The following is a 26,959-nucleotide window of genomic DNA, read 5'->3' as shown; positions in this document are numbered from 1 at the left end:
TACTAATTAAAAATCAAGTTTTTATATATTTACGGTAGGAAATTTACAATATCTTCATGGAACATCTTTACTTAATATCCTAATGATTTTTGGCATAATAATTTTGACCCATACAATGTATTTTTGGCTATTGCTACAAATATCCCCGTGCTACTTATGACTGGTTTTGTGCTCCATGGTCACATTTATTCTTGTGATGCAAAGCTGAATTTTAAGAATCATTACTCCAGTCTTCAGTGTCACATGATCCTTTCTCAGAAATGATTGTAATATTCTGATTTTCTGATTATCAATGTTGACAACAGTTGTGCGAAATGTAACATGGAGATGTTTATGACAGATTCATCAAGAGAGAGCAGTTGAAAAACTCTCAAAACAACCTAAAAGTTCTTCTTTCAATGTAAAGACACATAAAACAAATCAAGAGAGCAGCTTCTTCAAAGACCCCTGGCGACCCACCACTGTGAATGTGTGCTCCTGTCAGCCTGATTTATGTTTACCAATGGGAGATCTTACAGTAGGTCAGGGAGCTGTTTCACTCCTCTCCACATCTCGCTATCGTATGAGATGACAGTCAGCCTACGGCTATATACCATCAAAAGCCTCAAGACTCAAGACTAAAGATCCCTCTCCTCTGCCTGGCCTGCAGGCATCTCTCTCCTAAGCAGGTATTCAGGTATACTCCACTTGGGGATTTGCTCAAACCACTTGTTCTTCCCTTTTATTTATAAGACACTTTTCTCAACAATATCTATACCATATACTGCCTTTATGCTTCTGTTTTTATTTTTTGTGCAGCTTATCATCTCTAAACTTTTAACAAATGTAAAGTAAACTTTTCACAAATCTACTATGGCTGTTTTTTTTATGATACTGCTGACAACCTCCTACATCATCCTAACTGAAACAGACCCTCATTCTAGCAAACAACAGATGCCAAAATTGCAACTGACTCCAACAGAGTTTAACTTTGGAACACTGCTGAGCTAAAGACTCACAAATATTGGGTGAAACAGTACATTGTTATCAACCTTTTCTCTCGCTCTCAACCAAAGTGCATTATCTTAAGTATATAAGGGGAATGAAATTAATACTCAAAGAAGGAATTAATATTCCGCAAAGATGCATTACATTAATCAAAAGTGACATATACAAGTCAAGATAAAGTTACAAATGATTGTAATACCAATAAAATGATCTTTTTCATATATAATTGATAATACTAATAATTATTATTAATATTGATATTCTTATATATTTTCAGGGTGTTAATCCACACTATGGCTCACCATCTAACAAGGGTGTTGGTAGACATATATCTTGTCTCGTTACTGCCATACATTCCACTTCATATTCTTGACGACGTACAGTGACTTTATTAATTACTCCACAGTTCAATGTTACGATCTCTTAAAAATGAGCCATAAAGCACAGTCAAACAGCTCATGGTGATAACTACAGCCTCCACGTGCGGTGTGAAGAGCTTGGATCCTAACGGAGACCCGCGAGAGAGAGTGAATGGAAGAAAAGCAGTCCGAGCAGATGGTTTTTAAAGGTCATTTGGCCTCCCACTAATCATTTTCTGGAGGGTCTGATGCTTTTTCTTCCCGTTTTTTCCATTTCTTTTTGGGAAATCCATTCTGGGTTGTAATTGAACTCAAGGGCGCAATGCATTCCTGAGCCAGTAGCGAGTAGGTGTGTGTGTGTGTGTGTGTGTGTGTGTGAGCCCCTTGAACTAGCATTCCACCACTTTTGTTTCCCTGGTTCTGTAGTCACTAGAGCATGGTGGTAGTGATCTGCGCTCACCTGTAGGGCGAGTGTGTATGTGTGTGTGTTGGTGTGATGTATAGCCCACGCAGAGAGGGCATTAAAGTAGCTGTCGGATCCTCTCTAGCTCAGCGAAACTGGGATGGGGCCAGTGGAGGAGCTCCAGAATGTGAAACAGGACTTAATTGCAATCAGAGATGGCCAGAGTGCAAAGCAGGACACAGCGTGGGCTACACCGCTGCCCCTGCATCCATTAATCTCACTGAGAGCTTTTAACAGGTTTGGATTTACACCGTCCCCAGCACATTTGTCTCCAGTACAGCGTTTAGCGAGAACCACTCAGGTGATGCAGGAATCTCCCAAATAAGGGAGCGAGCATCTCTAGCACAATATCATTTGAACCTCTCCATCAGCACAGGATCACTTACTGAGCTGCGGACCGCTATTACCAAACTACAAGCTGGTGCATCAATGACAGAAGGTAGAAAATGTATTTGGGAGCATCTGGACATGTGTTGTGGTTTATTTACCTTTCAACCAAAGAATATCCATTACTATTTTATTTTATTTTTAATTATTTTTATTTTTTCAGTAATTTGTGATTGCAGGATAAGGTAAGGTATTAAAAAATAAAAAATAAAATAAAATATTTTACAATAAAGGTTCCATTTGTTAACATTAGTTAACTACGTTAGTTAACACTAACAATGAAAAATACTTCTAAATCATTTATTAATCTTAGAGTGTTAATTTTTTATATTTAATAATAAATTATTGAAATCAATATGTTTATATGGTAATATTACATAATAGACCAAAGTTAACATGAACTAAAAATGAACATTTTATTTTTATTATCAAGTGTTAGCAAAAATGTGTAAATCGTGTAACAAACGTGTGGTTCATTGTAAATCAATGAATAAATGTTGACCCTTTCAGTATAGTGTTAGCAAAAAAAAATAATATTTTATTTTTTAAGTTTATTAAACATGTAGGCCTTAACAAAACATTTAAAATGCCATAACATTTTAATAAAAATAAGTAAAAGCTTGTTAAAAAATGTACCCCTTATAAAGCCATACAATTATTAACATTCTATTAATTTCTTTCTCTAATTAACTTCTCTATGCCTAGAATTTCAAAACACCCAGATATTCCCCTGATGAATATTTACAGTATATCTGATGAAGCTTTTATGAAATGTATAATTTTCTGTTTTCAATTATCCCCATTTTCAGATGCCCCAGAGTTTAACACTGTATTTGAGATGCTTTGCCCACTCCAGGCAGCTTCATCATTTGTACAGGATTGGAGATTCCCATGGCTTTTAACTTCCTAACTTGGCACATTAAGTATAACACAGTGAAGGTCACCACTGTTGGGAACTGGGCCCAAGCTGTCAGGCTGCAGCAGTGATAAAGCTACCTAAGTGGATATCATCTATTTTAGAGCCACATGAAAGTTTAAGGCCAACAGTTTTAGGACATGCATTTGTGATTTAGAGCGTAATCGGGTATCCACCTCAAGGGGAATCACCACCATCCTACTGATGAAGCCAACCTGATATAAGAATGCACACAATATAAATATAGTGCTTGCTGGATCAAGAAAAAAGCTACTGACTGTGCAAATAAAACATGAAAATGTGAATTATGTATGACAAGTGTGACAGTGTTATGCATGTCAGTGGACGGCACCTGATGATGAAACACTGCGGGCGTCGCTCCTGCAGCATCATGTGATAGGCGCGCTCAGCTGAAGAGAAGATATGAGGTGGGAGAGAGGAACACAGACGACCACTGGAGCTCAGATACAACTGACTGACCTGAGAGACAGAAAGAGACACATTACACATTTGTATAAAACTGCTAATTTCCCATGACCTGTGCACTTCATTACAGTGTTTGCATTGATATTCTTTGAGCGCTCTGGTCAGGATTAGTTCTAAACCTCTGCGCATTAAGCTCCTAAAGTTAATTAAACCTGAAGCAATTAATGTAAAGCCTCTTTAAACACTCTTTAGACATTTAAAACTTTATTTTGTATGTCTTGCATCTTAGCTGTGCTATCTGTTTTTACAGTACCTTTTGCAATGGTTGAACTCAAACAATTTAAGAAATGTAATGTTAAAACAAAAAATTCAGAATGTAATCAACAGCAATGATGTCATTGCAATATTATGACTAATTAATCTTTATTTTTACATTTATTTGCATCATGTGATTGGTCTTGTCTGTTGCATTTATTTAAACATTTATATCCACTTTCTGCACAGAGATTAGTTTCTTGTCCAGGTGACTGAAAACAACATGCTGAGCAAAGTGGATTTCATGCAAATTTAATTAAACAAAACAAAACCTCAATTCTGCTCAAATGCTGTTCTTTGCTGGCATGCAAACACGGGTATCTTTCGCAGGAAATACTAATCTAAACACAGGCTGGCAAAAAGTGAAATAATTAAGCTAGGAGGCCTTAGCGAGATGCCATATTTAGATTTGAATTCTGTGCGTGACTAAAAGCCCAAAACGTAAAGTATATCCTCACACAGCAAGAATAAAACTCATGCAACACTGCAAATTTAATATCTGGCTATATTTATAGGTGTTAGAAACGGAAAGGTTATGTGTGTTAGTATGTTTGTGACATGCAGAGTAAGCAAAATTTTAGGCCAATTTGAGAAAAAAAGCTAATGCTGAGATCTCATTACCCTTTACCACTGAGACACAGCATACATACTGTACACATAAGCTGTATGACAGAGCCATAGAGGACACAGGAAGGACAGAGGAAGAGTGAGCGAGACACAAGCTGTGTATGAATCATGAAAATTGCAGCCTTAACAGGCATTATACCGTATGTGCCATATGTGCCAAAGGGCCTTCTTTGGTCTTTTGGGGAAAATAAATAGATAAATTCAAACAGAACACAATCAAATAAATAAAACAAAACAAATAAAAAAAGTTTAAAATAAACAAACTAAACAAAAACAACAACAATACTGTAATAAAACCTAAAACTGAACAAATAAAGAGAATTCAAACAAAACACACAACTGCACAAAAACAAGCATTTAAAAGAAACAAACACAACACAAAAACAACAAATAAAAACATACACACAGAAAACACAAAACCAAAAAATAAAACACAAATCAAACAAACAGCTAATTAAAACACAAAAAACAAATACAACAAAAATAAACAATTTAACATTTAAAAGAAACAAAACAAAATGAACAGCAAAAAACTAGAGAAAGAGTGCCGTTAATTGTGGCCAATGTGTATTAGAGAAAAACATTTATTTCATAATGATATTTCCCCCCATTTTAAATTATTATTATCCAATAAAAGGTTAGATTTTTGTGATTTTTTTATATAAAAGATCAAAAGGATTAACAATGCAGATTAATTTCCACAGCCTTCTTTGATCATATTTACCAAGGGTGCCGATATTTTTGGCCATGACTGTATTCCAAGCTTTGTCAATATTGTATTATTACAGTCATGCCAATAAAGCAATTTTGAATTTGAATTTGAAAAACACAAAACCAAACAAAAAGCTAATCAAAACACACACACACACACAAAGAAAAAAAAAAAAAAAATTGACATTTAAAAGAAACAAAACAAAAAAAAGCATGAAATTTTCATGAAAAACTGAAAAAACAACTGATGGGAAACATGAAACTTAGAGGGACAAGATGTAGTTTTTGTACTGTAGGACAGAGAACGATATACAGGGTTTGTGATAAAGGGGGTCAGGTGATGTAACACGAGCATGATGGTGGTCTGAGACCATCACAGATGACGGTACATATGTCCTTCTTTCTCAGTGCGTCATTCTGACTCTGGGCCCCAGTCTGGGGGACACACAGGAGAAATCATGCCTGAAATGTGTCTCTGATGCAGGGGGCCAACAGGGGACAGACGCCACAACGGACCCACTGCATATCATTTGTAAAGTGTGTGTGGTGTGTGTTTCATCTATACTCCTCTGCTCCCCTTCACGTGCCAGTAAAGCGTTACGGTGGACAGATGGTCATCTTGTCATCTTTTATTTTTCTTAATGGCGGGTGGCACATGCTGTGTGTCCCTGATGAGTGTGCTCTCAACTCTGCCTTTCTGTGGACAGCCAGCTGTATCAGAGGGGACGACAGCCGGGGCTGGACGGACGCTAAACTTGAGAACCTCTAACAACCCGAAGGAAGATACAAAAATAAATATAGGAAGGAGGAGTGGAGATCTGATGAAGGAGATGAAGAGGGCACAGGAAGTGGGCGATGTATGTTGAGTATCACTGTCAATTAATTTATCACAAGATCAAGTCCTGTTTGAACTGGAAGTGCAGCGCTGTGCTTACAGAGTGTGAACAAGAGAACAGCTTAAAATGACTAGACAGATGAAATGAAATAAATAAACAAACAAACAATGTGTGACTTTGTACTTACCAGATTAGAGTAGATGGGTAGGTCCTTGTAAGGGTTGATGAGAAGAAGAATGTGTCCAATGTAGGTCTGAATGAATTTGAAAAGACAACAACAATTTTAGAATTAACATGCTCACAGTCTAATGGCAAGAACTGGCTGAAACCAGTACACAACTTTTGGTAGTCAAAGGCACAACAGTGTCCTTCAAAATATTGTCATGTTTACTGTTAAAAAAAAAAAAAAAAAAAAAAAAAAAAAAGACGGTACATTTTATATTTCATATATACACAGAACAAAATTATAAACGCAACACTTTTGTTTTTGCCCCCATTTTTCATGAGCTGAACTCAAAGATCTAAGACTTTTCTCTCAAATGTCTAAAGCCCGATTTGGACGGTAATTGTTTCTCAGGGGGACGTGATCAGGGGGAAGTGATTTTCACCATATACAGGGGGTAGGTAGTTGGTGATTTTAATGCCGTCCGAATCCAAGACGTCTGTGTTTTTCTCTCACCACCCCCGTGAAAATCCCCGGCCAAATTACCTACTGTTTTTTGACAAACACCAAGGTCGTGTGGTAATTTAATTGCCATCCGAATCCACATCTCTGAGTTTACGAGAAGAAATCGATTAAAAATTCAGCGTTTAAACCCTTTTTTGAGCACTCCCTAACACCGTACGGTAACTGTTGTACTTCGGTGTAATTTGCATACATATTTATTTCTGAAATCCTGGAAATTAAGTATTTAAAAGAACAATACTTCATAAAACAAAATGTGTTGCGTTTATAATTTTGTCCAGTGTATATATATATATACACTGTAAATCAATGGCTACCAGCAACAGTTTGGTTACCAACATTCTTCAAAATTTCTTCTTTTGTGTTTATAAGATTAATGGCGTCAAATATTTGAAAGATAATCAGAGTTTCGTTTGCGGTAGCTAGTAATCTAGATATCCACAAGTAGAACTGTATATTTGTTATGCTACCATTCAGAAGTTTGGTGTTGGTAAGATTTATTAATGTTCATGAAATAAGACTCTTACATTTACATTTATTCATTTAGCTGACGCTTTTATCCAAAGCGACTTACAATTGCTATATATGTCAGAGGTCGCACGCCTCTGGAGCAACTAGGGGTTAAGTGTCTTGCTCAGGGACACATTGGTGTCTCACAGTGGATTCGAACCCGGGTCTCTCACACCAAAGGCATGTGTCTTATCCACTGCGCCATCACCACCACCACCCACCACTCTTATGCTCAGTTATTTGGTAAAAACTGTAAAATTGTCTAATATTATTACAATGTAAAATACTTGTTTACCTTTTTTAATATATTTTAAATTAAATGTATTTCTGCTGAATTTTCAGCATTATTAGTCTTCAGTGTCACGTGACATGATCCTTCAGAAATCATTCTAATATTCTGATTTGCTGCAAGAAACACTTTTTTTCTTTTTTCAAGATACATAGTAAGTTCAAAACAAAAGTCCTACAAATCTTTTGTAACATTATAAAAGTTGTTAGTGTCACTTAATCAATTTAGTTTTAGTTTAACTCCTTGAATAAAAGGTTTTTGGTTTTAATTTTTCACCAAAAAATAAAAATAAATAAATCTGTCCCCAAACTTTTGAACAGTACTGTTTTCTATAAAATTATGAGCTATTACTTTAGTACAGGAATACATTCTGATTACAAAGCATGTCTCTGCTATGCGTGGCTAAGTTCATTTTCCATGTCAATTATTATGGCATCTGCTATTTCAGATAATAATTCTTCCTGCAGCTGCAGTACATTGGTTCTCATGAGTCCTGAGGGCATCAGTACAGGCTAACTGCTAATTTATCTCTCAAGAGGGTCAGCTGCACAGCCTCAATTCTCGCTCCTGGTCAGATTACTCTATTACAAGCCCTGTTATCACTAAGCCGACTGCTGGGAATAGAGGACTAGGTTGCTGTTGTGTTATACTAGTGTGCTCTCAATAACACCCTGAAGGTCAGTAACCTTTTAGAGTCAGTTTCACAAATCTTTCACAGAACATCTGATGAATACTGACATACGGGCAAACTTGGACCTGTTCTCAGAGGTTTGTGAACATGCTTTACCCATTTATCATGACAAGACTTACAAAAACTGAGATCAGAGCATTACTCTTCAGAGGTACTAGAGAATATCTACAGGTGAATGAACTAAACTAACATCATAAGACTGGACTTCTCATCTTCTGAGGGGAACATGGATCGATCCCCACTTATAAAGTGTGCATCTGACATCTCTCACTCTTTCCATCTCTCGCTAAACGATCAGTAACCATCACCATCTCTATCCATCATTGCCGTAATGACACACATCATTAGACCCCATTACAGAGTTACACAAAAGACCCCATCTCTGCTCTCTCCCTCCATATCGGCCTCAGTAGGGAGACTTCATTTTGCCTCATTGTAAAGTGTGGGAATAGCAGCAGCCATTAAGCATAGATTTGGCTCCGGTCATGAACGAGCACAGTGTGTAGTCGACTGCTAGGCATTACTGCCCGCGTGCAGCCATAGACCACAGGCCTGCTCAAATAATCCACGTTGAGGAGGGAGATGAATATAGAGGTAGATGTATTCCTTCAATCGTATTTTCATTGATTCACAAGAAAAGATAACCCTCCGTCAAGACAGAATAACAGACATTAAGAGAGGGTGTGTATACATGTAAGAACGGATGCTCTACAGAATTGTCCAAGTTGAGGATTGTTCTTCTGACATAAAAGCATTCATAAAATAATTAATCACTAAAGCAAATGTAAAGTATTATGTGTAGGTTTGTTTTTGGGCACCTGTGAGTTGTCCTAGACGCGTTGCGGCACTGCGCTTCAAATGGCTTCATATTAAATCGCGTCTGCACTATAAGCGTACTGCACACTGCACAGATAACACAGGAATTGTGCAAGGTCACAATCAAGGCAGTGTTGCATCATCACTTAAATTTCTAAATTGCATTTCTTGTTTATTCTTCTTAGTGTTTAACCATTCAGAACTTGCGGGTTCTCCTGGAGACTGTGTGCTCATGCACACTCGAAGAGCACACACATATGGATGCGGTGCGTATTTTTCCGCACTCATGTTAATGGATTATGGTTACACACTGTTGCGGTCCGGCAGTGCCTTCCAGGAGTGGTGCGTCTGCAGCAGTGCAGCGATCGTTTCCGCACCGAGTTTGCTGTGCTGCACGCACTTAATTAAAGCAACAGCACATTGTTTGCGGTAAATATGAACATGGATTGACATGAAAATATAGTAATTGCACTACAAATGCATATAATTAAAATCTACTGTGTTTCACAGTGAACACATATGGCTTTTTGGCTAGGTTTAAAGGAAAAGAGCACTTTTAGATTAACAAGGCAATAGTAGATGGCACTCGTGGGAAAACAATGTTCTTCATGAACGCAGGATTGCTTGTAATAAAGATTTGAATGCAAAAGAAAAGACAGTAGAGCTGACTGTTTCTGTCAATGGTAAGTTTTAATGTATGTGATAACGTAAGATAAGTAGTTTAAATGTTTGCCACTTGCTTGAGCAACTTAATATATAAATCTAGAAGTAAATGCAAAAGTAAAAAGCATTGAATAATGTGTTGCTTATATTTATTGCATTTAAACATGTCTATGAAAGACTGTTTTACTGTACTGTGTAAAAAAAAAAGAATCACAATGCTGAAAAATCAAGTAACAATGTTTGGATTTGAAATCAAAATAATGGATAAATGTTGTGTTTGTGGTAAACAGCCATGGATCAGTTGTAGACTCCAGTGTGAAAGCTGCTTCTGCACCACTTATGTATCGCACATGGACTGCATAAACACTGCAAACGGAGTATGCATGAACCTGGTGTAAAAGGCTTTAAAAAGATCGGTATCGGTGATCGTATCTGCTTTCTGTGATTAACCATCAGTGATCGGCCTCAAAAATTCTCACTATTAACTAGCATGCATATTACTAGCATATTGTTTATTAGCACTTACAAAGCACATATTAATGCTTTATTCTGTATGACCGTATTTTAGATCCCTTAATAATACCCAATAACTAAACTTAACAACTACCTTACTAACTTTTAATCAGAAGCAAATTAGGAGTTTACTGAGGCAAAAACTTAGTTAATATTTTAAAATAACCTACTGAAGACTTCTGTGAAAGTTTGACGCAAAAAAAGGTTATGAGACAATTCTAAGCATAGATTTTTAACAGATTCACAAATATTAAAAAAAAAAATAATAATTATATATATATATATATATATATATATATATATATATATATATATATATATATATATAAAATATTAATAATGAACAAGTCTAATATTATTTGGTCCAAATTACAAACAACATTAAAATAACAGTGATAGTCACTATATTGCTCTATTATAGCAAATGCCACCAAAAATGTTTGCAAATAGATAAAGAATATTCTGTATAATACCCAGCTATATAAATCTATGTCTTTTCATTATGTAGGCAAGTCATTGATACTCACTTATATTAAAAGGTAAGCCCATCATTAACTAATATTATTCATAAAAGTCAACAGCAAAACAGACTGTTCATTTCTGAGAATCAGAAGAAGGTACAGTAATAAACAGTCATATAAAACTCAACTACCAGTCTTTTGAGCAATAACCCTAATTAAATATTAGCAGTAATGGTTTTGACAGTATCCATGGTGGCAGAGATACTGTAGAATCAAGAATAATTGAGTTATTAGAGCTTTAGGGTTATAGTGGCATCAAGACATTCAATAAATGCCAGTGGCCAAGATTTATAGTAGCAACAGCCATTATGGTAGCAGTAGCAGTAACGACAGCAGCCGTCAACAGAGAGTCAATGTAAGAATGTCTTTTCATCTCTCCAGGGCTGGCTCAAGTCTTTGGCCTGAACACAGTGAGACTTAAAGGGCTGCCATCCAAACACCAGTCCCTGGCCACGCTACAAACAGAGGCCTTGGCCACTCTCCAAAACCTCAAGACAAGCGATCCAGCAGCAATGTGTGTGTGCGTGTGTGTGTGTGCGTGTGCGTGTGCATGTGTGTGTGTGAGAAAGGCACACTGGACCGGATGGCTTGGTGAAAGACCACAGAGCCAGAATCCGGACGTCAACTCCTTCAGGGTGGGTTAGATAGAGAATGAAAGGCTCTTCCTGAACAGGCTAGACTGAGGGTTGGGTTCCTAACTGTGTGTTTATTCTCAGTTTAGGAAGTGACATGGTTAATACATCATTCTGATTAACCAACTGCACGGTTCATTATAGCCCCAATGATTGTATATGTGTTTATGCATTTACGTACATATATCTGGTCATTAGCAAAGCGCTTCTGCATCTCGTAGAGCAGGCTGCTGTCCGTAAGTTCACTGAGGGAAGCAAGGTCATCATTAGGAGCAGGAGGCATCAGTTTCACCTGGAACACAAAACACATTTCTTATTATGAAATCGAAAATACTCAAATTATTCAAATATTACGATGTATTTTAAAGGCAATATAAAATTCTCCTTTGTATTCCACATAAACAAATTAACAGCATTTGTATTTGGAACAACCTAGATTACTAAGGCTCTCTACATTCAAACTATGCCTGATTCTACTTGCTGCTCTCCAATAGCACAGGACGCTCTCAAATGTATTAATCCACAACCTGCCATGGGAAGACAGGTGTCACGAATCCGGTCCATGAACTTCCGTTCACTCACCACCAGAGGTCATCCGCTCACCGCATGGACTCTTGCACTACACCACTGTTGCACTTCACCATTGGACTACAATTCCCATCATCCATTGCACTGACGACACCCAGCTGTCACCAATCTCGCATTGCTCTGATTACACAGCTGATCACACAATCACACACGCTTTATAAGCCTTGGACTTCCTCTCAGTCACTGCAGACTATTGTACAGCGTATATCACTCTCCTAGCGATAGCTACTCTACGGAGCCCACTTAGTTGTCATATTCTTGCCTTGTGTGTTTTCATTCTTGCCCGTGTTTCCTGGATTAACCCTTTGCCTTGCTATTCGGACTCTGTTTGCACCTCTCTTGGACTATTGCTTGTGTACCTGGATTATCTCTCTGCCTTGCCCTGTTGGATATTGTTCGCTGATCGTCGACCCATGCTTGCCCTAGGATTACTCTTTGTCTTGCCTGTGATGTTCCTGTTTGCCATTGCATGAACCTTGCTTGTTTTGTGACCTCGCCTTTGAATAAAGCCTTGCAAACGGATCTGCAGGTCTCATGTCTTGTTCGCCCCATTACAACAGGATTTAAGTGTATTAGATGTTACTCATTTCTCTTTATTACTCTTTAGGAACAAGACAAATCACTTTGAATGTGCAAGATCAGTACAAAATACAATTCCTTTGTAGAAGTGAATGTATAGTATCTGTTCAGTTTATAGATTATTGTGCCTTAAATGTTGTACCGTACATGTAAGTATGTCACTGTGTTTTGGAACAGAGCTTGCATGATCTATGACCATAGTATGTACTCTAGAATTTTTAAACATTCTTTAAAGGACAATTTTCGCCAGAAGTTCCCAACTCTCCTGACCTGCTCCAGTTTTCCTGCAGCGCTGGGATACATTTCGTCCAGCCCGTTATCAAGTGAAGGCTGCTGTGTGAGAGCTCCTCCTGAGTCCCTGAACATGGCCTCCTTCTCCAACAAACTGTCCCTCCTAGAGATGGGTAAAGCCATAGTAGCCCTGAAGAAAGAAGAAAAAAATTAAGAAATCAATATCAACAAAATCCATCTTTGAACTCAAATGGTGGCATAGAACCTGCATTTAAAGTAGCATTTAGGTGTATTTAAACAATGTTTACTGCAGCTAAGAGGTGGCATAAATGCATTTATGTTGCAATTACAATTATAATGCTATAAGAATGCTTTAAAATGTTGAATATAGACATTAAAAATGATAAAAAAAAATGGGTTACACTTTATTTTGATAGTCCACTTTAGACATTCTACTAACTATAAGTAACTTTGTAACTACATGTGACCTACATGTCAACTAATTCTCATTAATTTGCAACTAAGAGTAGACTGTTAGGGTAGGTTTAGGGTTAGTAGAATATGTTGACATTTACTTGCATAGTTTCTCATACTCAGTATGTTGTATGTTGTGGACGCATCAAAATAAAGTGTTAGAAGATATTAAGCAGACAGTCTACTAATACTCTAATGACTGCTAGTTGACATGTAGTTGCAAAGTTACTTACTGTTAGTGGAATGTCTAAAGTGGACTATCGAAATAAAGTGTTATCAAAAAATGAAATGGTACTTTAAATATGAAAACAAAACCACATCATTGCAACATTTATTTAAACGATTTGTTCAAAATGCCTGATTCATTCAGGAATGAAGCAAGTAACTGACTTTATAAATGGGTCACTGAATCATTTACTCAACTTATTCGCTCAAAATCGCCGATTCATTCAGTGGCAAAACACCACTGTGTATTTCTTGGAGCTTATTAACATTTTATTGATTGACATTTTTATTTATATATATATATTTTTTTTTTTAATTCACTGTGCTGATATTTGGGGAAAGAGGAAGCAAAAAAAAAAAAAAAAAACTTTGAACAACCTATAATTATACCATGTTAGAAATGTACAGAATGTGTTCTCATACTGGGATCTTATCTTGAATTTTGGGACATTATACTCACTTCGGTGGCATTTTTTCCCCTCCAGCCCCTGTTAATTTCTGAATTTTCATTTTACTATATACCTACTAAGTAAATCTTTTCAAATTCTACCGAGTTCAAATCCATGGACAGGCACCACATTCTCTGAATCATAAATGAAGTCTGTAACTACTGTACATACGGTTTCTTTACAGGCAGGCTGCTGTCCTGGTTAGTCTCTGTGCAGTGCTCTTCTGATTGTGGAGGCAGAGCCGAGGGGTCTGTCTGTCTCTGTACCCAGAATTCCTCTGCTCTCATCAGCATCTCTGCAATCTGCTCAGTAGCAGCTATGTCTGTAAAAAATTAAAATTAAAACAGTGGGTCAATGTATTAATCATCTTACTGCAAGTCAGAAATGATTGTTCAGTTCTAACAGAAGGTTAAAAGAGAATTATACATTTATAGATGAATTTGTGTCTTTTTTTCTTTTTTTTCAAGGAAAGAAAGAAACACTAGATTAGAAATATAACTATTTAAAGTTCCATTTTTGGCTAAGCTATTCTTTTTCATAGAGAAGGCAAACAGTTCCATCTCTACAAAATATGACAATTATTAGTGACTAAAGACAGCATTTATAATATCATTTTGGGCCATGATTTTCCCTGGGGCCCAATCGATTTACTCCCTCATTCCCTCTGAAGCTCAGCCCCTGCTGTCTCTAACATGGATGTGGCCGTATTGCGAGCCCTGCTGCAGATTGATCCATCTGTGCTCCGACTGGGGGACGGGGAGTAGGATAATCCGTCCCCCATGAAAGGAACCATAAGGAACTAGCCTTTTGTCTTTCTTACCAAGAAAGAGGGACACCCAAGAGAAAGATCCTCCAGTCATACACTTTCTCTTGGAAAGTCAGATATATACACTGCTCTCTAAAGAGACTTTAAGTGAAAAGAATGGATTCACTTTTCATCCTCTCTATGCTCTACGTTTCATCCCAGACATCCTTGAGTTAAGCCTTAGAATGAGCTATTGATTGGAGTCTGAGATGCGGAGCGCTGGGGAAAGGAGACGTGGAGAGGAGGAAGAGCAAGTCTGAAGAGTCAGGAGAATGAACACCTCACTGGAGGTTTAGCATGAGGTGCACAAGTATCTCTGATGCTCCTGCAAGCCATGCAGCATGGCGACAGAATGAAATCTTACATTATCTCACTCTGTCTCCTCTCCACCAGTAAGCTGGTGTGTGGTGGGCGTTCTGGTGCACTATGGCTGCCGTCGCATCATCCAGGTGGATGCTGCACACTGGTGGTGGACGAGGAGACACCACCCCTCACAATGTAGAGCGCTTTGAGTGCTTAGAAAAGCAGAAAAGCGCTGTATAAATGTAATGAATTATTATTATTATTATTAATTTTACAGAATATATAGTACATCCCTATGACTTTCACACAGAATACCGCTGAAACCAAAGTTGTCAGGGATGTGTTACACACTTGTGCCCCTGAGTTTATGTGTGTTAGACTGTTCTGCCTCTCTAGAGCTTTCTGTCGGGTGTGAATATTTCATAGCTGGGCAGATTCATTCAGTTCAATCTTTCTCTGTTTGCTTCTCTGCTGATGTCTGTGAAACTGCTTCCACTAGCCTGTGGCTCTGGATGGCTAATATAACAACTACTGTCACAGCTAATTGAAGCCAAGAGATTTAAAGGGAAATATAATGAGAAACAAGATTTTGCTCTCTAAAAAAAAAAAAAGAATTTGATCTGCTATGACAACATTTCAGAACTCCCACACAGTTCCTTTATGGTTTGGAAACTTACCTGCAAAAAAACAGGTTATTGAGAAACTGGTGTTTTTGTGTCATTAATATGTGACTGTCTGTGTCTACATATCAAAACTTACTGACTTGGCAGTGGCATTTAATCATTTCATATTTTAAAGGGTTAGTTCACCCAAAACTTTAAATTAGTCCAGGTTTTACTCACCTTCGAGGCATCCTAGGTGTACATGACTTTCTTCTTTCAGATGAATCCAATCGGAGTTTTATTCAAAATTGTCCTGGCTCTTTCAAGCTCTATAATGATAGTGTTCAACAGGTCAAAAGTAGTTAAATAAAGCGCATGCATCCATATTAAAGCGTGCATCACATGGGTGAATAAAGGCTTCCTGTATCAAATCGATGCGTTTTTGTAACACAAATATCCATATTTAAAATGATATAAATACCTTTCTTTCACTTCTGCTAACTGTCGTAGGCGGAAGCGTTCCGACGGATGATGTAAGACATTCGTGACGAACGCGTGACGAGCGTGATGGAGAGGGAACAAAACAAAACGCCGCTCACGAATTAGAAGCTTAAAACGAGGATTTGTAAAGAAAAATGTCAGAGGATTTCGATATAGGCAAACAGGAGACTGGTTTTCCTTTGGTAAAGTAAGGAAACTTTGCTTCATTGGCTCCTGTGAACAAACGTCGGTTTTTGCAAGACTCACAGGCTCATGCGCTACACCTACGTCCAACATCATCTGCCGGAAAGACACGCATGAACACGCGTACGACAGATAGTGGAAGTTACACAAAATTGTTCATATTGTTTTAAATATGGATTTTTTTTTACCAAAAGCATCGATTCAGGAGGCCTTATTCACCCCCGGAGCCCTGTGATGCGTGTTTTAATATGGATGCATGCGCTTTATTTGACTACTTTTGCACTGTTGAACACTACCAGCCGCCCATGTCATTTTAAAGCTTGTAAGAGCAAGGACAATATTTAATATAACTCTGATTGGATTCATCTGAAAGAAGAAGGTCATATACACCTAGGATGCCTTGAGGGTGAGTAAAACATGGACTAATTTTCATTTTTGGGTGAACTGACCCTTTAATGTTTTTTTGTTAAACTGAAAATATTTTTGACTGCTCCGCACTAATTTTGACAGCACTAACATATAATAAAGTCATTATATAGATCAGTGGTTATACCAGTTACACTACCGTTCAAATCCCCCCCAAAAATATTGCTCCCCACATCTCCTCAAGTTGCAATCTCATCCATATTTGTTGGCTTCTTTTTCCAATTCTGTGCAAATCAGTGTAAATTACGACTATAAACCCTTCCTCCATGTTGTGCGATGACATGTTGTCAAGAAACAACTCTTCATGAGAGTGTGGACCGTAGCTTTAGTCTGGGAGATGATTTTGCTTTGACACAGCTAGTGTAATGTTTATACTGCGCACATTGACATGACAGAAGACACAAAACTGTGAGATGCAGCAAGCTTCAGTTTAGTAGTGTGCACTTGACTTTAGAGAATAACATTTCACTCTTCCAAAAAAAATAAAATAAGATATAATATGGAAAAAAAAATAAACAAAAATACTGCACCATGGTACTTACTGGCACTCTAAAGATGTCTTGTTACAGTAATTTTACACCACCATTCAAAAGTCTGAGATCAGTAAGAATTTTTAATGAAGTAAAAAATAGACAAATCACATTTTGTAGAAATGAATCCCATATTGACACCATTTTTGTTTTTGTTTTTTTTGGTAAAATTTGTATCATATTTCCTCCTTAATTCTCATAAATGTACTGCAAAATAAAAAAGCCTTACATTCACTGAATTACAGATATTTTTGAGTAGTATGAGTAGAATTTTTTGAGTTTGTATATTATAATGAAAGTCTGATGATGACGACAACAACAAAAATAATAATAAGAAGAATATTAGTTAAAAAAAAAAAAAAAAAAAATATATATATATATATATTATTATTAAAGTCTAAAAAAAACTCAATAATGACTTTTTTTTTTTTAAGTAATAAACGGGGGAAACTAAAGTCTATTTTTAATATTCAATATTAGGTAACACTTTAGAATAGGGAACACATTCACTATTAACTACGACTTTTCCCTCAATAAATTCCTAATTTGCTGCTTATTATTAGTTAGCAAAGTAGTTGTTAAGTTTAGGTATTGGGTAGGATTAGGGATGTAGAATAAGGCAATAATATGTGCTTAATTTGTACTAATAAATGGCTAATATTCTAGTAATATGCATGTTAATAAACAACTAGTTAAGAGACCCTAAAATAAAGTGTTACCAATATTTGTATTATTATATATTTTTTTATATATATATTTTAAATATATCCTCCTAGATATCAACATCAGTGACTGAAAAGTTCATATTGGTTGACCACGAGTGCAGTTTTTGTGTGTGTTTGTACCTGAGGGCTTGTCCTGGTTGCAGTTCAGAAGAGTAGGATCTGCTTTGTGCTTCAACAGCTGGCTCACAATGTGGGTCTGTATGGACACAAACACACGCACACATCTTGAGAGGAACTCAAAGAGAATACTAAAAGATGTAGGTCACGTCTTAAAGACATCTGCATCCATCAGCTCTGAGTCTAATCTACAACATCAGCTGCGAGATCAGCTCTGCTCCTGCCTCCAGCACCAAACACATGCTAACACCTCACATTCACAGCCTGAGCACTGTGTTCATTAGCTGCAGCCTGCACACAGATACACACATATTTATCTGCATTTGTTTACTTGTCTTTTTAATTCTGTTACTGTGCCACTGCTTGCTTTACGCACACACAGACAGGCACTATATCACTGTGTTTCAGACTGGAGTCGTGCAGCAGAAGTGTGTGTGACTGTGTGTGTGCATAGTATGTATGACATGAAAGCATGTTTTGATGTATTATGTATGCGTGTGTCCAAAATTAACTCAAAACAGCTTTAGGGAGTAAATACAACAGAATAACTTGCCAGATGGCTGACTTCATTAGAAATGGCAATATTACAAGGTTAAAGCTTAAGTGTGTAATTTAATGTTAAATATGCATCTCAGCTTACAGACATAACTATAACTTTTGAGTAGTTTATAAGATTCAGAAATTTTAGCAAAGACTATTGGGTTCCTTAATTATAGCTAGAATTATTTATTTATTTATTTATTTGGGGTATGTTAATTCATCCATTCAATCAATTTTATGACTTTAATTTGTATTTATTCATTTATTAAGGGTTTAATTTGTATTAATTAGTTCATAAAATTTTCATCTATCTATCCATCCATCCATCCATCCATGAAAAAGGAATAAAACATAAAAGTGAAATTTCAAGAAGCAAACCTGGGTTGCTTTTAAGTTCATAATGTGCATCTTATCTTTTGTGAAGCTCTTCATGGTTAAATTCATATCAGAGAGAAAACACACACACAAAAATTTGATTGGTGGTAGGTGTAATACTGTATTTCCACCCTGTTTACAGGGCTCTCCAGTGTTTACTGCATGTACTGTACAATGTCTCCAGATGTTCAGATGGTGTATGCCGATGCTCAATCTGAAGTGAATCTGCGACTGCGGCATGGCTCTGCTGAGTCACACGACCATCTGCAGTCTGTGTCTGTGTGTGTTTGAGAGAGATTCTGCCCTGCTGCAATGAATTATAGATGTGGGCAGAGAAAACATCCCTCTGAGTGTGTTTATTATTTGCGAGTGTGTGTGTAGGTGTGTGAGACTACAGATTAAACACACCCTCCACTAACAAACGCTAATTACATTTGGTATTTAATACAATTCTTTTTGGACAAGTGCCATGATAATATCATTGTACTGGCTGAAGTACCTTGAGAATATGGAATGATATACAGAAGATAGGAACCATTCAGTACCATGATATTGTATTTATGATTACTATAATATCATATCTACCACAGCCACAGGATTTTTGTAACTGTCAGCAATATAGTAGAAGAGTATAGTCTTGAACTCTCTCTCTCGTATCTCTCGAGGTCCTGTAGACCTTTTCCACCAAAATGGTTTGATTTGATTTAAAAGTCAGGGGATAAAGTAACTGACCACAATAATAAATACTGTGATCTGTCACCAAAATAACACGTCACAGATTTTGCTTTCAGTACAGTTCAGAAGTTCACTAAGATTTATTTTTGTCTCGTGCTCAACAAAGCTGCATTAATTTGATCAGAAATACTGTAAAAACAGTAAAGTCACACACACATTTTATTTTGTTCCTTCTTTTTCCTTCTTTTATTACTTCTCATTGCATTTCCTCAAGAAACTTTGCATTTGTAACATGTGAATGAAAAAAAAAAAAAATGTGTTCTGCTTTTGTGAGTGAATGCAAACTTTCTTGGTGAAACGCAATACTTATGTGAGAGAACACAAAAGAATTACAAGATAGTTTTTTTTCCTTCCACCTCATATTTGTATCTATCACCATGTCCCATTAGGGCTCTGAAGTTTCCGCTCCAGCACCATGTTGGAAGAAAATGGATAATGAAAAGAAAAACTAAACCATACACATACCTTAAACTAAAAAGCTGAACCTCAGAAAAGAAAGAGGGGAGGAAAAAGGAAAACAGAAAGGTGTGTATGTAGGCAAGAGTATCCTGAGGGACGAAAAGAACAAAGGAGAAGAAAGAAGGAAAATTATCTTCATCAGCAACCTGAAACATTATCAAATATTTGACCATGTCAGCAGGTTCGTCCTTTCCTCTAGAAATCAATCTCCTCTGGTGCAAGCTCTGTTATTCAAGTACTAATGTGTTCGTATAAAACACATTAGTACTTCAAATGATCCTCAAAGCTCGAGTCAATCTGGCTGAGAATTGGTAAGATCAATGCAACGCTGAAGTGTCATTAATCAGAAACAGGAAGGGACGGTGAATTAATGAACTGTAGTTGGTCTACCATAACTCTAATATCAATACATTCCACTGACTGTGAACAGCAATCTGATAAAATGGCTAAATGCAAAGGCACAGGAAATATAGCAAATTACACGCATGCAAATTCAAATTAGCCTGAACATTTGTTTTGTCCAGGTCAGCAGACTTTTTGACACCAAGTGCTTCAGAAGTAAACAAAACAAACAAACAAACAATAAATAAATAAATGATTTTTATTGTATACATTTGTTAATTTGTATGGCACTTCAAAATATTATAATTTGAATTTATTTATTCTATTAAAATAAAACTTTTGTTTATTTGTATAACACTATGGATTAACGTAATATGTATTTATTATACTTACATCTTTAAAGGCGGAATTACTGCAAGAGATAGCTTAGCATGTAAATACTTTGAATAATTAACTTAAAAATATTTACATTTATTTAGTTACATTTAATTTGTAGTGCTATACACATGAATGAATATATAAATTAAATACATTTTTTTTTTAAAATTTCTAGGTTTTTTTTGTTTGTTTATATTAATTTGAAGTGCTATGAAAATTGTGTATTTATTTGCATGTTTTTTTATTTTTATTTTTTATTAGTACTGCAAATTAAATGTATATGTATATTATATGTAATAGATATGCATTTATTTTACATTTGTTTAATTAAAGGAATAATTACTGCAAAAGACAGTTTGCCATGCAAATAAATTATATTAATTTGCTAGAAATAAAATAAAATAATAATTATAATTATTATAATTAAAAAATTAAATTAAATTAAATTAAATTAAATTAAATTGAATTGAATTGAATTGAATTGAATTGAATTGAATTGAATTGAATTGAATTGAATTGAATTGAATTGAATTGAATTGAACAGAGAGGTTTGGCATGTAAATACTTTTCCAAAATACCCAAAGAAAACAAATGCATATATATCAATCATGTGCCTAAAGTTGCAAAGCCCTGGTTTAGTCCCTATTTAATTGTGATTTCGAAAGTCAGTGTCCATCATGAAATGACGTGTAATGCCATGTAATGATATGTACCTGCCCATATTTGGCAGCCAGATGTAATGGTGTCCAGAAGCTGTTGTCAGACACCTGGACGTCTGCCCCGCTCTCCAGCAGCACGGACACCACCTCCTTATAACCGCTGGCACTGGCGATGTGTAGCTGCAAACACAGACACACACATCACATGTGATGTTCAATTTGTCCAAAAGCCTTCCTATTCAAATCACTATCTGTACACATTACACAGACTGTGCTATATTTAGAGATCAGCGATCCGTTACACATTTTGGGATTGATGTATTTTCTCACCAGCGTGACCCCGTCATCATTTTGTTGATTGACACTGCCCCCTCTGCTGACCAGCTGCCTCACGTCAGACAACATGGTAGATGAGCGCTGGGTCTTCATCTGGTGCATAGAGCTCATGTCCACTCCTGACAAACACACAGACAGGTGAAGAAGTGAGAAGCAGATGATGGACAGAAGGAGTTCAGGACAGAAGTCACATGACAGAGCTCTTCTGTATGGGATCAGACAAGATGGTGTAGGATATCAGAGACTGAATCAGACAAATTTAAGAAGCATCAGAACATTGAAACATTGAAATCCCACAGAGAGGCCCAAGGAAACAGGACGTCGTAAATCAGATTCCTAGCTCCAACTAGTATAAAGCCTGCAAACTAACCAGCAAGCCTCTTTCACAGAACAGCTTACAACCTTGAGACAAAAGAACACTTATTTGATAATTCCAATTCAGGAAGGAGAATGTCAAATTTGTTGCAAGTAATCAAGACTGATGGTCACACCTGATTTATATAACAAGACTATGATGCATTTGACAAAGAATTGATTGGAAGAAACATTTAAAGCATGATACTCAGTTAAGTTTTGCCGCTACGCCTCGTCTCCGAGTTCAACTGGAGTCTGTGACCACCTCAAAACTTCTACCAGCCACAACTCCATTGGCTTCCAAAGATGTCACTTCAACGACTACTGAACTCTCAACCAATCAGACACTTCGGGTAACCCCCATGTCTGCAAGGACAACGACGACACAAAGGAAACCCCTTAACACAGGCAAAGCAAACAAGTAACCTCCAGGTTCTAACTGAACTGGTGTATTTAATATAAATTTTAGCCTCATTGAGAAACTCATGATTGATGGTTGTTAAGATCTATGCAATTGAACATATTGCTGTAAACTTGGGATTTCACATTTTCATTCTCTTAAACTCATCCTTTCCTCACTTTCTGCAACGTGTGAATGTGTGAATGCGTGTGTTCATGTGTTAGATCAGTTTGTCTTAGGTTTATATAAATAAAGTCTTATTTATATTGAAAAGAGAAGTATCTTGTGTTTTCTGCTCACAAGTTAATGTCTTAATCTGCCGATCTAGTTACTGTGCTGTTTAATAGTGTTTTCACTATATTTTGTATTTTAATATTCAGTGCAGAGTTTGTTATACGGCTCGTTCAGTGAATCGCCGTAACACTGATTCTGTTCAAATCCCTAGAAAATCATAAGTGATTCCCTTTGAGCTAAATTAAACTATTTCTTTAAATTACATATTAATATTACGTTTTTTTATTACGTTACAATGGGATCTCTCTCTGTGTCCTCATTTTGTCTCAAATGGAGAATGTATTATTCAGTTTCACATGTCTGAGGCAACCAATCATCTCCACTTGGAAAAAGTGCTCTATTAGACAAAGCATCAGATCAGCATAACAGAAGATGTGGAGTAGGCTGTCCTGAGATTCTTGACTGTAATGATAAACAAACTTAGTGACAGCAGCCCGCAGAGAAGTGTGTCTGTTTCTCTGGATCTCACTGATTGATTCGCAGGCTAAAGTAACTCTTACTGAATCCAGCATGTGAGCTGATAGAGCGGATGACTGTTAAACGACACGGCTGAACAGTAGGACTGTATATACTATCTTTCTTTCAATCAATCAATCAATACCGACCTCAAACTTGTAAATGGTAGTGTACATTGTTCAACAATCTCCAGGTCTAGTTATGCATTTATGTAGTCATATAAAACTGTTAAATTACGAACCAAATGAAAGAAGGATCCTACCATTCTCCTCCAGGTGTCTAATGAGGATGTAGCTGGTTTCTGTCCCCTCTGTGGCGTAGTCGAGTGGAATGTTCCCGTTCACATCCTGTAGGAGCACGTTGACTCCAGTCTTCAGATGAGGTGAGATGGAGAAAGGAGAGGGGAAAGGGGAAGATGGCAGTGAGATAAAGCAAAACAAGACGTAAACAAATGGAGTCCCTCTTGCCCCATTCATCAGTCTGCAATCGATGATAAACTACGGCCAATTATCACACTTTCCCAGCATTCCCCAGGCACAGGGATGAGCTACATTAACAGAAAACTGTGCGTTAACTAACTCATTAAGATAGGGCAGGTTAATAGGGTCTCCGGTTTGGTGTCGAGTGTTTGGGTGGCAGCGGGTGATGTGATTTATGAGTGTCTGGTCTCTAGAGACTCCAGACCGTGATAAGACTCTAGATGAGCAGAAAAGCATGATGCAGGGTTACACATGAATAGCTACTTCGTTACATGAATGCAATCAGAATATGCAGTGGTCATCAAATAAACTAGATGACGTATTAGAGAAGAAATAGTCATCATCGTATCTGCGAGTCATCGGTCACGTCATCTGTAGCGTTTTTTCCCCTGTTGTCAAAGGAATGGACCCGCCCTACTCTGCCTCTGATTGGCTCACCTTAATGTTCTTTCCCTCATCCAACCAATCTCACACCTGAAGCCTAACTTTTAGACGCTGCAGGCAACTGTCCATATTTCGGATGGAATGCATTTGTATCTGCTGTAAATTATGATGTTCCAGTTTAAATGGTAATTACCGCATGAGGCTGCTGTGTTTTTTTTTTTTTTTTTTTTTGCGTGAGACTGCTGTTGCGATCTTTTTTTAGAGTCTATGGTTGCGATAGCTTTGCAAAAATGCTCCTCAGTGTCGGCCTTAACATTTGTCTCACATATCAGTAAGCTATTACTCTGACATGAAGTCGATTTGAGAACTGTTCAACCTACAAGTAAAGCATACCGTTTAAAGTACAGTAATATTAGTATCACTATCACAGCCTGTTTCAAGACGGAGAAACACCTCGCGCTTAGCCTGTCAGCTGCTTCAAAAATTTGAGTGCTGAAATTAAGATTTACAGTGGTTTATTTGCCCTGACTAAGTTCATGTAACATCTTAACAACAATCCTTGTTGATTGTAGACCATAGTTGTCGCTCAAACGCTTGCCATTGTGTGTGAAATGTGCTATGTGAATTAACTTGCCTTTACCTACGTTGGCATTTAACTAGTTCAGGTAGCTAAATTGTATGTATTGTGTGTGTGTTTATGTGGTTTATGAGGACACAAATTTGTATAATGACATGGGTATGACAGAGGTATTACAATATGAAGGTGGTTTATGAGGACACTGCCTATGCCCCCGTAATTCAAAAGGCTTAAAAAACATACTAAATGGTGTTTTTTTGAAAATCTAAAAATGCACAAAGTCTCCTGTGAGGGCTAAGTTTAGGTTTAGGGTTGGTGTAGGGCAATAGCACACACAGTTTGTTCAGTATAAAAACCATTACGCCTATGGAGAGTCCCCATAAACCACAAAAACCAACATGTGTGTGTGTGTGTGTGTGTGCGTGAGTGTGTGTGTGTGTGTGTTTATGCGTGTGTTGCGGGGGGTGGTGGGGGTTAGTTTAGTTTGTCACCTTTTTCACCCCTGATGAGTATGCACCCCTGTGAAATACTGTAACTGTAATACTGAACTGTAATAATAATTTGTGTTTAAATATTACAATAATCAATTTTATTTTAAATAACATTGATTTTTCCCTTTGTACTGAAGTAATGAGAATGTTTAAATCAATTAATTATTTAACTGATACAATAGTAATTTATGAGATCATATATACAAATTAATAAAATGACAAAAGACAAAAAAGTGCTTCACTGACATGGAAATAAAGCAAATATAAAATGTGGCATACTGGTTAGAGATCTTGCCTGGTTAGAGGTTTGAAGCACTTTAAGAGCTGAAAATTATTTTTTGGTCAATTTCTGTTAGCTTTGATGTCATCTATATTTAGGATGACAGTCTTATTCTACTGGGAAAACTGAACAAAAGTATTACTTATTAAGAGCATATCCAATTGTGACCAATCTGTAGTCATCCAACAACTGCGAAAAAAAACTTAAGGCTATTGGTTATTTAATGTTTTCCAAACTTACGATTTCCGTAAGAAATACATTAAGAATAATATAGGTCTGTCAAACGTCTTAAATACATAAATGTAAGTGCCATTAATGCACGTAAAGCTAAGACATGCTTTATTAGCAGTGTGAAAAAAAGAAAAATTCCAAAGACCTTATTAATGCACTTAACTAAGACAGAGGAGGAAGGCATGACATTTAAAATACATAACCAAACTTCAGCAAATCACTGCATGGAATTTACAGCTATCTCTCATAATGGCCTGTGTGTAATTAAAGCTGCAAATGGCACGTCTCCATCTGACTGGTTGGAGCACAAAGGCATTGTGACAAATCTGCAGCTTAATGTTTTTTTTTGTTTTGTTTTTTTTCCCAGCATGCATTTTAAATCCAGCCATCAGCACATTCAGACTGTGGAGGTTGTGTCAATCACGCACTGAGGTTAGCGGTAGGTTAATGAATGTATTAATTAACATTAACAATCAGCAGCTCCTTTGTCTGCCTTTATGAGCGATGACTTTTTGGGATACACCCCCACAAAACACACTCAAGGCTCCAGAGAGCGCTAACGGATCTGACAGTTTGCCACAGGAGTGTGTCATGACCTCCTCCCAGAGATCTCACGCCGCAGGAATCAAAACAGTCCTGACGCAATACACCATGAGACACATGAGGACATGGGGTGTGTGTGAGTGTTTGTATTGGTGGAGATCCATCGATCCGTCTGGCGTGGAACTGTTATTGAGTGTGTGTGAATTGATTAAGCAGGGTCAGTGTGAAGGAGATAGTGGTCTGGACCTCTGGCACTAAGAGAAGAGCTGATGAAGATGTCAGCATCACCTCCTCTGATCGACAAACTGCGCCGTGTCCTCTGTGACACTTTGAGAGTCCTGAATACTAAACAATCAACACACACACACAGATTTACAAGCTTGCCCTTTACCTCGCTATTACAAACTAAATTCTCAACATGTGAGAACTAAATTAATAGAAATCAGAATCAGAATTTGCCAAGTGTGTGTAATTACACATATGAGGAATCTGTCTCGGTGACAGCAGCTTCCACTGCAGAAATACATATAATTTAAGGTAATAAAAAGAAATGCAACACTA

The 26,959-nt window shown here is 37.0% G+C and overlaps 1 protein-coding gene across 1 annotated transcript in view; it reads right to left on the bottom strand.

Moving 5' to 3' along the window:
* The window catches only part of LOC306876884 (unconventional myosin-XVI-like), a gene marked incomplete at both ends in the record, with an annotated part of 162,128 nt that overhangs the window by 84,076 nt on the left and 51,093 nt on the right, over positions 1–26,959 (bottom strand). Inside the window, 9 exons of the mRNA XM_079428326.1 lie at positions 3,465–3,592; positions 6,215–6,280; positions 11,529–11,639; positions 12,785–12,935; positions 14,065–14,215; positions 18,089–18,164; positions 21,628–21,753; positions 21,904–22,028; positions 23,676–23,784. Of these exons, the coding sequence (XP_079284452.1) occupies positions 3,465–3,592; positions 6,215–6,280; positions 11,529–11,639; positions 12,785–12,935; positions 14,065–14,215; positions 18,089–18,164; positions 21,628–21,753; positions 21,904–22,028; positions 23,676–23,784 (1,043 nt within the window). The remainder of the gene's footprint in view (positions 1–3,464; positions 3,593–6,214; positions 6,281–11,528; positions 11,640–12,784; positions 12,936–14,064; positions 14,216–18,088; positions 18,165–21,627; positions 21,754–21,903; positions 22,029–23,675; positions 23,785–26,959) is intronic.

Source organism: Barbus barbus (assembly GCF_936440315.1).
Source record: "Barbus barbus genome assembly, chromosome: 11".
NCBI classification, from domain to species: Eukaryota; Metazoa; Chordata; class Actinopteri; order Cypriniformes; family Cyprinidae; genus Barbus; species Barbus barbus.
This window is presented reverse-complemented; position numbering and strand designations above follow the sequence as displayed.